The 15,643-nt window shown below is 38.1% G+C and overlaps 1 protein-coding gene across 4 annotated transcripts in view; it reads right to left on the reverse strand.

Annotated features, from left to right (window-relative positions):
• KIF6 (kinesin family member 6) overlaps window positions 1–15,643 on the reverse strand; it is a 385,185-nt gene that overhangs the window by 346,099 nt on the left and 23,443 nt on the right. Inside the window, exon 4 of one of the 4 annotated variants that reach the window (XM_030929502.1) lies at window positions 2,591–4,467. The exons of the other annotated variants lie outside the window; for them this stretch is intronic. Within the exon in view, the coding sequence (XP_030785362.1) occupies window positions 4,356–4,467 (112 nt within the window). The 3' untranslated portion in view covers window positions 2,591–4,355. Of the gene's footprint in view, window positions 1–2,590; window positions 4,468–15,643 lie in introns of those variants that run through there. 4 annotated transcript variants of the gene reach the window in all.

Consider the following 15,643-nt stretch of genomic DNA (forward strand, 5'->3'; position numbering starts at 1 on the left):
CATATTTTAAAGAGAATACTTAGTTGTTGGCAAAGAATTGTTCTCTAAAAGGGCTGAAAGTAATAAGCAAAATTTGAACTTCTTATTCCTTAACATCAAAGAATATCATTCTTTCATTTTTTCCTGGGTAAAAGGGGAAAAAAAAATCAGCATCTTTTGAAGTATGCAGATGAAAAGACTAGGTGGGGAAGAATGATAATTTGGGTGATCAACCTTATCTGTCATCAACATGATTAATTTTCATATATTTTGTTAGTGTAAATGTTCCTAAAGCAACAATGTAGTAACTGTATCATACATATTATCATACTTAGGTTAAAATCATGTAGACTGCAGCCAGACTTTCTGGGTTCAGATCCTGGCTTTAATCACATGTTAGCCATGTGACCTTTGCAGGTCATTGAGGGTAGCTGTGCTGCACTTTCCTTTTCCATAGAAGGAGGGTACTTTTCTAGTCGACAGGATTATTTAATTACTCCACGTAAAGCACTATATCAACAAGGACCCCGATAGGAAATAGATGGCATACTCCATTCTTAGAGGGTCTTGTGACAAAGACGTGTGTGTGTATACAGGGGAACCACAAAGAATAGTGCTGAAACCTGTGGCTAGCAGTAGTAGATTTGTTAATCCCCATAGGCCTGAAAGGTTACTGGAATCCAAAAGGAGTGAGAAAGTTCTACAGAATAGGTGGTCTTGAGAAGGAACTGATCTTCAGTCTGGAGAAACTGCCAATCCAGGGTGACCTTGCAGGGGAGAATGCAAGGGGAAAACATATTTTGAGTTCACTGTCCTCCCCTCTGATCTCCTGCTGGGGTTTTCCATTGGCTGACCCCACTGGGAAGCCGGAGGGCAGGAAGCAGGTTACTGAGCCCACACAGGTCAGTCTACCAGGACAGACAGCAGATGGAGAAGGTAAGACAGGAGACCTCTTCATGGCAGGGCAAATGAAGAGATCCCACTCAAGCACTTCACTGTACTGGGAACCACCTGATGGCTAAACATCTTACATTTGCCAAATATGTATCACTGTAATGAATGTAATTACATCATATTAATCAATACCAGTTGTGAGGATAAATGCACCGAGATAGAGGTTCACATGAATATAACCCTGTTTTCATTTTGATAGATATTAACCAGGAACTCGTTGTTTATTTAATATACTATGGCCCAGGAGAAAAGAATGAGGAAAGAAGTACTACAGGAACGAGTACTATCGTTTCTCAGATTTCCCAAGAAGCGGCCACAGTATTTTGTAACCAAGCCAAACCCATAAACAGAAGTATGGTAAGGTACACCTCTGAGACATATTCCCCAGAGCCTTGGGCTTGTGCAATAAAAACAAATGGAGAGTCATGAGGGGGAAGTGGAGAACTGTATACAATCTGGCTTTTTATTTATTGTGAATAAAGATGATCTAAGTCTGAAGGATGTTCACTGTAGAAAATGCTTAGAAATAGCAACCTGCAATCCACTTTCTTAGCTCAACACTTAGAAATATAATGTAAATCCAGCCTGGGTAGCATAGTGAGACTTCATCTCTGTGAAAAATAAAAAATTAGCCCAGTGTGTACCACCACATCTGGATAATTTTTTATTTGTAGTCCCGGTTGTTCGGGAAGCTGAAGTGGGAGGATCACTTGAGCCCAGGAGTTCGAGGCTGCAGTGAACTATGATTACATCACTGCACTCCAGCTGGTGACAGTGTGAGATGCTGTCTCTAAAAAAAAGAAAAGACAAGGAAAGAAAAGAAAAGAAGAGAAAAGAAATATAGCAAATATGAAAATCTATCAGTCGATTTGAGATTTGATTTAAAAATGCAAAATGCAGCTGGGTACGGTGGCTCATGCCTGAAATCCCAGCACTTTGGGAGGCCAAATGGCTTGAACCCAGGAATTCCAGGCAAGCCTGGGCAACATAGCGAAACTCTGTCTCTACAACAAATACGAAAATTAGCTGAGTGTGATGGTGCACACCTGTGGTCCCATCTTCTTAGAAGGCTGATGTGGGAGGATCGCCTGAGCCTGGAGAGGCTGAGGCTGCAATGAGCCTTGGTCACACCACTGCACTCTAGCCTGGGTAATAGAGTAAGAACCTTTCTCAAAAAATAGTAGTAATAATAATAATAAATAAAAATGCAAAATGCAAGAATTAACAAACATCAGGTCAGTCATGAATTCTGCTGTCATATAATTTATTTTGTTTTTTGTTTTTCTTTTTTTTGGAGGAACAGGTTCTCACCTTGTCACCCAGGCTAGTGCAGTGGCATAAACACGGCTCACAGCATCACTGCAGCCTTGACCTCCTGGACTCAAGGGATCCTCCCCACTCAGCCTCCCAAGTAACTGGACCCACAGGCACACACCTCCATGCTCAGCTAATTTTTTAAATTTTTGTAGAGACTGTGTCTTGCTACGTTGCCCAGGCTGGTCTTGAACTCCTGGACTCAAACAGTCTTTCCACCTCAGCCTCCAAAAGCACCGGGATTAAAAACTTCAGGTGTGAACCATCACACCCAGTCAGTATAGGTTAACAATAATGTACCTTTCAGTATACATTTAGTTATGAAGCCAAACATAATAGAAGGTGCCATTTTAAATTTTATTTAAAAATCACATTTTAAATTACCCAATTAATTCAAAATATAAGAAAGTGTGTGTCATTTGTTAAATAGGAAAAAGTCAAAACATTTCTTGCTATTTATATAATGTGAACATTATTAAATTTTATTAGGATAAACTATAGAATGTAACATTTACTAATACAGCAATATAAACTAAAATAATGCTTCCTTTTATCTGTATGCCAAATGATTACATAATTTAAAAGTTCCCGAAGGGAGTTTTCAATAATATGTTACAGTGAAAGAGTGAGAGCATCTGAAAGGGTGATAAGCACTGATGCAAAGTAATGATGTCAATGGCACCAGGAAAATAGGAAGAGGACAATTTGGAAAGTTCCTGCATGTGAGGTCTCGAATAAGGAATTTGTACTTCATTCTGCAGACAATAGTAAGTCACGAAGAAGGGAACGAGTAGAATTGGTACAATATTTCTGAATGATTAACCAGTCAGTGCAAGATGGCCTGGACAGGGAGCGTCTAGAGCAGGAGGCTGGGTGGGCAAGCGGGTGGGCAGAAACCTGAATGAGGGCAGTGCAGGGAACAGACGAGCAGGGACAGACAGTAGGGAGAAGGGGAAGGGGAGGTAAAGACGAGGAGGGAAGGAGGGAACGATTCCCCGTGGAAGAAAAATGAACAGGACTTGTTATTGGCTAGGACAAGAGTAAAGGAGGACTCAAAGTAACCTGTGAGTGTCAAGCATAATAAACACTGCTGTGCCACCAATAGGAGAAAGCTCAAGAAGAGAGGCCGATGGGGGACTGCAGGGAAGCTGAGAAACCAGCAAGGGGAGAACAGAACAGGATTCAGATGGAAATGGCTGCAGGCAGAGGAAAATGAAGTCACAGAAGAGGGTCCTCTGCGTAGTTCAGTCCACTGATGCAGATGCGAACTTCAGCAAAGGAAATTTACAGACAAGGTCGCAGGGATAAGGGTTTTACATAGGGTTGTCCAATAAAATACAGTTCAATTTGAATTTCAGAGAAACAATGAATAATTTTATGGGTATGACCCATGCCACATTTGGGACATATCTATACTAAAAATGTGTTCACCATTTGTCTGAAATTCACATTTAACTGGGTGTCCTATATTTTTCATTTCCTAAATCTGGCAACCCTGGTTGGAACTGAATTAGGAGATAAACTTCTGAAAGAAGCAAACTTAGCTGGAAACAAAGCTCCAAGTAGTAAGGATAGTAAAGAGAAATATTTCTGAGAGAAGAGGAAAGGAAGAGAGGCTAAGAAAAAAGACAGATGCATTTGAGGGAGCAGAAAGGGGAAAGCTCCCTTATGGTAACCTTTCTCAAAAAAAGTCAGTGTCGAAAGTGCTCAGCGTGGAGTTAAAGTAAGAGCCTAAGGGCAAGTGAATATATAAAAACTTCTGCTCACTTTCGTAAGTTATAGTTCTTAGGGGAAGGCTAAAGAACTTGAAGTTCCTTTCAACCCTAGGTTTCTGTGACTCAAGCTTTTCATGTATAAAAGTTTCAATGTTTTTGGCTACATAATTTTTATATTATTAGAATTTCTATGTATGAAAACAGAACTGTGTGATTTAATGTAGCCATATAAATGACAATCTTATAAAGATTGCTTGGTGGTGATTCCATTAATAAAAAGCAAAATGGCTAAGTTTTTATGAGAAAAAAATGTTTACATAAGTAAAATGCACATTAAGAGAAAAGCTATTGTTAGAAGAAAATATTAGCATCAAATGGAACACTGAAAATCTGTCAGTTTAAAACATGCCACTTTGGGGGAAAAATACTATATAACTGCACTGGTGCCTCATCCTGAAGACCTTGGGAACTGCAGACTTGCTGGGTTGATCCAGTTCCTGTAGGACTGAGATAGAAAATACAATATGAATTCTCACTTCTTACAGTCACCATGTAACACCGTGGCCAATTTAACAGAATACAGGATACATTTCTATTAAAAAACAAAAACAAACCAAAAGGAACAAACCAAGACTTACATGTGTTAATTAATAATACAAGGGAAAACATTTGAAAGATACTACTCCAGATAAAAACATAGATTTCTTCACTTGAGCCTGGGAGGTGGAGGTTGCAGTGAGCCAAGATCTCGCCACTGCACTCCAGCCTGACAACAGAGTGAGACTCCGTCTCAAAACAAAAGCAAAAACATAGCATTCAGGAAATAACTCATCAGTGTGTAGAGAAAAAACGTAAATCACTGTCCTCAGAACATCTCAACCTAGTCAATAAAGAACTTGCAGATAAACCTGTCTCCCCTGCCCTGATTCTTCTCACTTCTATCTTCCAATACTTTGGTAGAGCAAAAAAACCAACAAAAGTTCAAACTTAAAACTAAAGAAAGTCCGCTTTTCTGTGCTCACTTTTAAACAATCACTTAACTTTCCCCAAAGTAAATATTGCCATTCTTTTCATAACATGATGGTCACATGGAGACACTGTGCAGTCTGGTTTTGTTTGAGGTCATTATAGTAGATATTCAGAATCATGCACAGGAAGAATTACATTGTGGAAGCTTTGCACTCACTTGTTGCTGGTACTTCTAATCTCAGGTTGATAACATCAGGTAAGTTGCCAAGTACTTTCTCAATAAGCTAAAACTGTGATAGAATGATGGTTATATCATTGAGATATTTCTGAACCTCCATTCATTACTTATTTTGTCAAGTAATTTCTAAGGAGAAACATTTTTACCATACCTATACTTTAATAAATTTACTCATGGCTAATTAATATACAATCCTATTATACTCTCACTGGTTCTTAAAGGATTTGCAATACATAGATGAAACAGAAGAGTTATCCTCCATATTTTTTTTCATTAGAGAAGAGTATACTACACTTAATATACAAAGCTTCACTTTTAAAAGTCATATAACAATGCACCTGCTAGTTAGGATAGAAATGAAGTAGCCTCTCAGCATCAAAAATATAACTATCATAAACAACTCTCATCTATCAATTTCCTTAGGGAAGAATGGATTCACTTAGGTGGTAATGAAAGGGTATATGAGTCAGTAGTGGTCACACATGGAATTGGCATATAGCTGTGCTGCCCAGATCAATGTACGTATATGCTTCTGGGAAGTTGGTACTATGAGAATATCCTCCAGGAGCCACTTTTTTTTAGCTCATCTGACTGAGGCCTTAAACAAGGAAAGGAAGAGTGCTGTTAAGGGCCCCATAGAATCCAGAGACATTAAGACTTTCCTAACTCAAGTCACAAGGTCTTCCAGCTCAATAACTAATGCTTGATGCATATCTTAGGAGATAAAGCATGAGGGGGAGATGCCTGGCTGCCTCCCAATAGTTATTCTCTCATTCTCTAGTAACCAAACCCCAGATTTTAATCGGGTACACTGTCACTCAACTAACAGAATTACATTTCCTTGACTCACTTACAGCTTGGTATAGCCATGTGACTAAGTTATGGCTAATGAGCTCTATGTGATGTGTGTAACTGTCAACAATTATCTTTAAAAGGGTCCTCAGGCACTACTATGAACATCTCTATACACATAAACTAGAAAATCTAGAGAAAACAGATAAATCCTAGAAACACACAATCTCCCAAGACTGAAACAGGAAGAAACAGAAATCTTGAAAAGACCAATAATGAGTTCCAAAATGGAATCAGTAATAAAAAAAAAAAATTACCAACCAAAAAGAGTCCTGATCCAGAAGGATTTATAGCAGAATTCTACCAGATGTACAAAGAAGAGTTGGTACCATTTCTACTAAAACTATTCCAAAAAATTGAGGACGAAGGACTCCTTCCTAACTCATTCTATGAAACCAGTATCATCCTGATACCAAAATCTGGCAAAGACACAACAAAAAAGAAAACTATTAGCCAATATCCCTGAAGAACATAGACGCAAAAATCCTCAAGAAAATACCAGCAAACCAAATCCAGCAGTACATCAAAAAGTTAATTCACCATGATCAGTTGGATCTTATTCCTGGGATGCAAAGATGATTCAACATACACAAATCAATAAATGTGATTCACAAAGTAGAATTAAAAACAAAAACCATATGATCATCTCAATAGATATGAAAAAGCATTCAATAAAATCCAACATCCCTTTGTGGTAAAAACCCTCAACAAATGAAGCATCAACAAAATACCTCGAAATAATAAAAGCCATCTATGACAAATCCACAGCCAACATCATACTGAATGGGCAAAAGCTGGAAGCATTCCCCTTAAGAACTGCAACAAGGCAAGGATGTCCACTCTCACCACTCCTACTCAACATAGGACTGGAAGTCCTTCCCAGAACAGTCAGGCAAGAGAAAGAAATAAAAGGCGTCCAAATATAAAAAGAAGAAGTTAAATGATTTCTTCACTGATGATACGTTTCTATACCTAGAAAACCTTAAGGATTCGCGGAAAGTCTCCTAGACCTGATAAATGACTTCAGCAAAGTCTCGGGATACATAAATCAATATACAAAAATCACTATCATTTCTATACACCAATAACATTCAAGCTGAAAACCAAATCAAGAATGCAATCCCATTTATAATAGCCACACATACCAAAAAAATACCTAGGACTAGATTTAGTCAAGGAGGTGAAGATCTCTACAAGAAGAATGACAACACACTGCTGAAAGAAATCATAGGTGACACAAACAAATGGAAAAGTATTCTATGTTCAATATTACTAAAACGTCCATACTACCCAAAGCAACTGAATAATTCATCACTTTTCCTATCAAATTACCAACATCTTTTTTCACAGAATTAGAAAAAACTATCCTAAAATTCATATGGAACCAAAAAAAAAAAAGCTCAAAGAGTCAAAACAATCCTAAGCAAAAAGAATAAAGCCAGAGGTATCACCTGACCCAACTTCAAACTATATTACAAGGCTACATTAATCAAAAAAGCATAGTACTGGTACAAAAACAGACACATAGGCCAATGGAACATAACAGAGACCCCTGAAATAAAGCTGCACACCTACAACCAACTGATTTTTGGCAAAGTTAACAAAAATAAACAATGGGGAAAGGATACCCTATTTAATAAATGGTGCTAGGAAAACTGGCTAACCATATGAAAAAGAATGAAACTGGACCCCTACCTCTCACCATATACAAAAATTAACTCATTAGACTAAAGACTTAAATGAAAGGCCTCAAACGATAAAATTTCTAAAAGAAAACCTAGGAATACCCTTCTAGACATTGGCTTAGGCAAGGAATTTATAACTTAAGTTCTCAAGAGCAAATGCAACAAAAACCAAAATTGACAATTGAACTAAAGAGCTTCTGCATAGCAAAAGAAACTGTCAACAGGGCAAACAGACAACCTACAGAGTGGAAGAAAATATTTGTAAACTATGCATCTGACAAAGGACTAATATCCAGAATCTATACGGAACTTAAACAAATCAGTAGGAAAAACACAAACAACCACATTGAAAAGTGGACAAAGAACAAACACTTCTCAAAAGAAGATATACAAATGGTCAACAAACATGAAAAATGCTCAACATTACTAATCATCAGAGTGATGCAAACCAAAACTACAATAGGATACCATCTCACACCAGTCAGAATTGCTATTATTAAAAAGTCAGAAAATAACAAATGTTGTCAAGGTTGCAGAGAAAAGGGAATCCTTCTACACTGTTCATGGGAATGCAAATTAGTTCAGCCCTTGTGGAAAGCAATTTAGAGATTTCTCAAAGAACTAAAAATAGAATGACCTTTAGACCCAGAAAACCCAATACTGGGTATATACTCAAAAGAAAACAAATCATTCTACCAAAAAGACACCCACAGTCGTATGCTCATCACAACACTATTCACAATAGCAAAGACATGAAATCAACACAGGTGCCCATCAACGGTGGACTGGATAAAGAAAATGTGGTATATATACACCATGGAATACCACACAGTCATAAAAAAGAATGAAATCATGTCCTTTGCAGCAGCATTATCCTAAGTGAGTTAACACAGAAACAGAAAATCAAATGCCACATGTTCTCACGTATAACTGGGAGCTAGGCATTGGGTACACAAAGACACAAAGATGGGAACAATAAACACTGGGGATTCCAAAAAGGGAGAGGGGAGGGGAGGATGGAGGAAGGGGGACAAGAGTTGAAAATCTGTCTGTTGGGTACTATGTTCACTACTTGGGCAATGGGATTATTAGAAGCCCAAACCTCAGACCCACGTAATATATCCATGTTATACACCTGCACATGTAACACTAAAATCTAAAATTTAAAAATAATAGTACTGAACATTCTCTTTAAAAATGAGGGGCTCCTAACTTCTTCTACTTTTTCCTTCCTGTTGCCTAGAAGGTGCATAATTGAGCTGGAGTTCAAGCGGCCATCCTGTACCACAAGGTGATGTGATTGATAAAGATGGTGCAACAGCAAGGCAGAAGGAGCTTGAGTCCTTAGTGACCAGGAAGCTGCCAATAGAGCCTTGGACTGCCTACCCACAGGTTTCTTGTACGTGAAATAGTAAGTGCTTATGACTTTAGTTACTATTGTCTTAAGTTTTTCTTCACAGATGAATCTATACCTCACGGATTCAACTAGAATGTGTGTGTGTGTGTGTGTGTATACAGTATATAATATATAAATATGTATATTATAAAAGAGCTAATATGTAGTAGGTTCCTACTACATGTCAGGCTGTAAATACTTTGAGATATTGTGTATGTGTGTGTATCTCGAAGTTTGTGTGTGTGTGTCCAGTGTAAATACTGGACACATACACACACGTCAAGGTTATTTACAGCCTGAAACATAGTAGGAACTTAGTGCATGTAGCTCTTTTCTAAATCTAGTAGAACTACAATCAACCCAAAATGTATAGACATCTGTAAACCTCCTATTGTTAGACGGCAGAATTAGAAAAAAAACAATTGTTAGATGTCACAGGTACAGCCAAATGATTTTCTATAGTTATCTCTAAAAGTCCTCAACCCTGAAATATCTTCTAGGTATCTTCTAATTGATTTGGGTTTGTTTACTTTTCCTATTAACCCAAAGTGGAAGTTTATCTGCCCAGTTTGTTTTCTTCTCTCTCTTCTCTGGCATCACCAGCTTCCGTCCTTTGGCGAAACCTCTCCCTATTTCCAAGTGGTGCGGCTGACAATCAGGTTGAGGAAGCCAAGGTAATCAGAGTGCTCCATGCCTCTAGTGACAGCGATTGGTCTGGGGATGGTGATGTGGCTCCAGAATCCTCATGTGGAAATTCTACTGAAGCTAGTAGAAAGGACAATGTCCTGTCTTGAGGGTCTTGGTTCATAAGCCTATCAGGTTGGTGCTGTCAGCCACATGGAGGACACTGAGATTGAAGTCAACACATTTCTAGACTTCTAGTTATGTAAGCCAATAAATTCCCTTTTGCAGGGGGTTTCCATCTCTTGTCATTGAAAAAGATCTGAAGCCTAATATTAGACTGACCATTTTTCTTTTTCTTTTCTTTTCTTTTTTTTTTTTTTTTTTGAGACAGAGTCTTGCTCTGCTGCCCAGGCTGGAGTGTAGTGGCATGATCTCTGCTCACTGTGACCTCTGTCTCCCAGGTTCAAGTGATTCTCCTGCCTCAGCCTCCTGAGTAGCTGGGATCACAGGCATGCACCACCACACTCATCTAATCTTTTTTTGTATTTTTAGTAGAGATGGGGTTTCTTCATGTTGGCCAGGCTGGTCTCGAACTCCTAACCTCAGGTGATCCACCCGCCTTGGCCCCCCAAAGTGCTGGGATTACAGGCATGAGTCACCACGCCCAGCCTAGACTGATCATTTTTCTATGTGATCTAAGAAGTTCATAGACATATTAAGGATAAAACAGATTTGGAAACTACAGAATCAATGACTTTTCAGTATCTATCTTAATATCTCCTTAGCACCTTACTTTTTTATTCATATAATATTACTCATATAATTATTGATATCACATGGAAATTGGGAAATCTTTGCAGCATGACTTCATCTAATATAGATATGAGATTATTGCCATGATTTTCATCCTAATTATTTTTCAAGAAGATAATTCAGTTTTTACATATCAACATTTGGAAAATAGCTTTGACTTGCTACTTAAATGTTACATTATTCTTGTGATTTCCTTGGAAATCCAGATTTTCATGTACTGATAGAAAAACTTCCCCTACCAGAAACATAAAGATAGCATAGCAGCTTTCAGCACAATTTCTCCCATTAAAGAAGCAATTCCATTTTTTAAAGTATCATACAAAAGAAGTTTGTTATTTTATTTAAAAAGGATACTTCCTAGTTGTAACATTAATCTTGATTTTTGTCTCAGTAAGAAGAAAATGTGCTGTTCTTATGATAAAATAAACAAAACTTAAATCATAAGAAAAAGAAATATTGATTGTCAAAGATTCTAGTGCTTGAGAGTGAATACAAGTTAGCAAATATACATTTAAATCTCGACAGAGCCATAGATGAAGAATATTTTATTTATGAATAAGAATAATTCCTGACACAATTGGTTAGGCACCCAAACTCAGAGTGAAAATGCAGACACTCCCAAGTGAAAATATACTGTATTTCTATTGTCATTTAGATTGAGGCAAAATAGGGTTTCCTAAGAAGTAAATATTCTTAACAAGCAAATAAAGAATTCAGCCATTGGGGTTTTCTTATTTTACAACTGTTTTAGGTTTTATAACAAAGTTTTTAGCACTCTGAAAGCTTTTTATGGCTCTAAATATGCTACAATTACATGAACAACACTATTTAATTAGCACACATTCAGTGCATGGCTCTATAACAGGAATTTTCATTAATTAAAATCAATGGAAATACAAAAGGAGTAGCTGTAAACAATTTCAGGAATCAAGAATCTAATTTGCCTATTGCACAAGGAAAAACACCTTGCAGTTATGTGAATAATTTTGCCTTGCATAGCAGCTGCATGTCTAACTGATAGTTTCAGGCTTCATTCCACATATATTTACTGGGTATTTACTATGGACTGGCACTGTTATATGTGATTGGGAATCATTAGTGGAGAAAACAAAAAGATCCCTGTACCTGTGAAGCTGACATTCTAGCAGAGGAGACAGGTAATGTACAGTAGACGTAGTACATAAGTAAATTATATATTAGAAGATGACAAGTGCTATGAAAAAAACAAATGTGGCATCAGGTAGGGGAGTGAGGAATGCCATGGTGGTTGGAGCAGGGATGGGCTGCGGTTTTTAGTAGCCTGGTCAGAGTGGGCCTCACTAAGAAGTTATCATTTGAACAAAGACTTTAAAGAGGTGACAGTGTGAGCTATGTGGGTATGTGGAGAAAGAGCATTCCAGACAGAGAAAACAGCCAGGGCAAAAGCCTTCAGGCTAGAGGTTTCTGGAATGTTGAAAGCTGAAGCAGAGTAAGTAAAAGGGAGAATATTAGAAAAACAAAACAAAACTATAAGGTAAGGCCCCCCTTTGTTTACAAGGGGGAAGTGGATCATGGAAGCAGGCCTTTTTGGCAGGGCTGGCTAAACTATTGCGGAGCCCAGTGCACAATGAAAATGCAGGGCCCACTGTTGAAAGAGTAGAGGAAAAGTGCCATTAAAGGTACACAAAATGTAAAACTTTTTCCCTTAAAAACATTTTAGCATTTGTAATACAGGGATAACTTATAATTAGAAGAATAGTAATAAATGAGTAAGGGATAAATTTCCAAATTGTAAAAATATACTATGTTGATGTTATAATTTTGTACAATATAAAAACAATAATACTTTATTAATATATCTTGATTGATCACACATATGTCCTCGCTTACTTTTCTACATATTCATTTATTTGATCATTGAAATTTATATTTTTAGCAACTTGATTTTCAATGGATATAATTGAAAGCAAAGTCAATTATTTTTGATACATGCAAGCTCACAAATCATTTTTTCTGATTTTCATTTTTACTTTTTAGCTTTTTAATTTTTGTGGGTCCATAGTAGGTATAAATATTTAAGGTGATACATATGGCTATACAGGGATGCAATGCATAATGATCGCATCACGGAGTGTGTGTGTCCATCCCCTCAAGCATTTATCCTTTGTATTACAAATAATCCAATTACACTCATTTAATTATTTAAAAATGTATACTTAAGTTATTATTGACTATAGTTACCCTGTTGTGCTATTAAATAGGTCTTATTAATTCTTTCTATAATTTTTGCTAATTTTTAATTTGGAGAAAGATCTTTCAGTTGATGCAATTATCACTAGAGCTAAGAGTATTTTATAAACTGTGACAACATTAAGGTAAATTTCTGTAAATTATTTCAAAATGTAAGTTTTAGTATGGTTAAGCTGATGATTCTTGCAAACTAATTTTCCTAAAAAGATTTAACCCTACATGCAAATCAGTTTCATGGAAGTTTGAATTTTATTTTAAATGTAAATATATACAATGTATTTTAATGTTTCCTATGATATTTCCTGTCACTTGTGGAGGTTGAACAAGAAACTGAAAGAAGTTTCACGGTAAGTTCATAATTCAAAACACCTGCTTATGCATTCGCTCACTGTATCTACTATTACAAGAAAAAAATTAACTTCAAAACTGTCTTCCTTATTAATATTTGGTTCATCTGAAGTTTCACATGAAAATGGTATCCTTTCCTGTTGACTGTCATAATTTTTTTTTTTTTTTTTTGAGATGGAGTCTTGCTCTGTCACCCAGGCTGGAGTGCAGTGGCACAATCTCAGTTCACTGCAACCTCTGCCTCCTGGTTCAAGCCATTCTCATGCCTCAGCCTCCAGAGTAGCTGGAACTACAGGCACGTGCCACCACGCCTGGCTAACTTTTGTATTTTTTACCAGAGACAGGGCCAAGCTGGTCTTGAACTCCTGACCTCAGGTGATCTGGCAAATTCAGCCTCCCAAAGTGCTGGGATTAGAGGTGTGAGCCACCGTACCCAGCCTTTACATTTAATTTTCATTTCTAAGTCTGTAGATATTTGCTTTACAAAGTTGCAGCAGTTTTCAAGACTGATAATTCTAAATTCTGAAGAATTCTAACAACCTCTTGATAGGTTTTATTGTGATGTTAACATGCACACTTGAATTTTGTAAAAATTTACTGATCAAGTTTGCTGCCTGAGCTCCAAAAGTTTCTGTTCAGACACTCAGGACAAAGAGATTAGCTCAGGTACCTATGGGACAGCCACCTCCTAGGCAAGTCCTGGTCCAGCCCCCATGGGAAGCCCTGCTCTGGCATGGCCACAATACCGCTTCTGCTCATGCTGCCACCGCTGCTACCACCAATCTGGGTCCAGGTTCCAGAATGGCCTCCCGCTGGAGTCCCCATGGTATCCTGGACTGCTCTGAGGTGTATACAGTGGACCAAATGCTATTGCGTGGATGCTGCTCTGTGCCTGAGCCTGCCTGTGCACAAACTGCTGCTGGATCATCACCACTTGTGTGTGCTGCTGCTCCACAGATCTCGCCTGTTCAGGTTTATGCTTTGTTGTCTCACGGAACTTCACTTACAAAACACACATTCAAAGATAAAATTGTTAAGAATTTCAAGACAGTAACCACTGAGGACTAAAACAAATGGACTGCACAGGGCCCAGGCCTAGGAAGCCAGAGTTCCTTCTAGGCCACCATAAGGAACTGGCCTTTTCCCTGAGTTAAATGTGGAGCCACTGAAGGGTTCTGAGCAGAGAAGTAACATCATATGCTTCACCTGCAGTCACTAGTGAAGAATACTGGCTTTGCATTTCACACTAGAGAGTAGGCTCAATAAACTCCTCTGATTCAATCATTAAACTTCATTCACACAACTAGTATTTTGCTTTTGGACATTCAATATGAACTCAAAAGGAATTTCTCAATCTTTACTCAGGTCAATAGATTTGGTATACACAAAATAGATCAAGTCTACTTATAAAATGTGGTCCTGAGTTAATTAGATGCATCTGATATAACGAACAAAAACCAACAAGAAGGAAGGTAATTGTAAGAATATGAGGACATGTGGAAACGGGAATTTCCTCCAGGCCTCCAGATCTCTTAGGACCCTTCTCCTTGTTTACCTTTTTCTAGTATAGCCTCTGCTGACTCATAACTGTCATCTCCTTGTCCACAGTGATCCTTCCAGACTCTCATTCTCTCTACCTAAATGCCTTTCAGCTTCTGTTCCTGCCAATAGCCCGATTTGTCCAGATTTTCCCAGTTCACACCGCCAAGAATGAGGGTCTGATGGCCCCAGCTCATTTCTATTTGGGCAATGCTTCTAGTCCCCAGATTGACATCCTATACCATAAGCAGGCAGCCTTCGCATTGCTGCCCTTGACTCAGATTCCTTCAGCCATGACTGCAGAGGACAGTGTCACAAATCACAACATAGTTCCACTGGAAACTCGGTGGAACATTTTTCCGTATCAGAAGCTGTGAGGACTGTAAGTATGGCAATGACATATTGGATGCTTGCCCAATATGTCTCTCACACAACTTAATATCTTTCACTTCAGTGTATTGCTGTGCCTGAAATTGGACTAATTTTGGTAAACAAAAATCTTTTTCACCAGGCTGGTCTTGAACTCCTAGGCTCAAGCGATCCTCCCACCTCAGCCTCCCAAAGTGGTGGAATTGTAGGCATGAGCCACCAAGGCAGCCAGGATCTTTCTGTTAATAACACAAATTCCGTTAAGAAAGTTGGACTTATTTGCAGTGCTTGATATATAGCTGACACTCAGTAAATATTAGCAGAATGAATGTCGAATGAAGTTTCATATATCTAATTTAATTATTTTCCTCTGAGAACAGCTACACTGAATGAAGAAATTTTATGAACAAAAGGAAGAAATGTCATTTAGTGCACGCAAAACTTTGACATAGCATGGGAGTGGGATGCAGAAGGTAAAGTGCTCGGACATCTGGAGCATAGGAGAAACAACTCACGAGGTGAACAGTAAAAGGGAAAGTTGCCTTTCATTTCCCAACTTCACCCTACCCCGATTTCCACCCCCCGGACACCAAGACAAAATCCACTCACCCACCACCAG

Source organism: Rhinopithecus roxellana, chromosome 4, assembly GCF_007565055.1.
Source record: "Rhinopithecus roxellana isolate Shanxi Qingling chromosome 4, ASM756505v1, whole genome shotgun sequence".
Lineage (NCBI taxonomy): Eukaryota > Metazoa > Chordata > Mammalia > Primates > Cercopithecidae > Rhinopithecus > Rhinopithecus roxellana.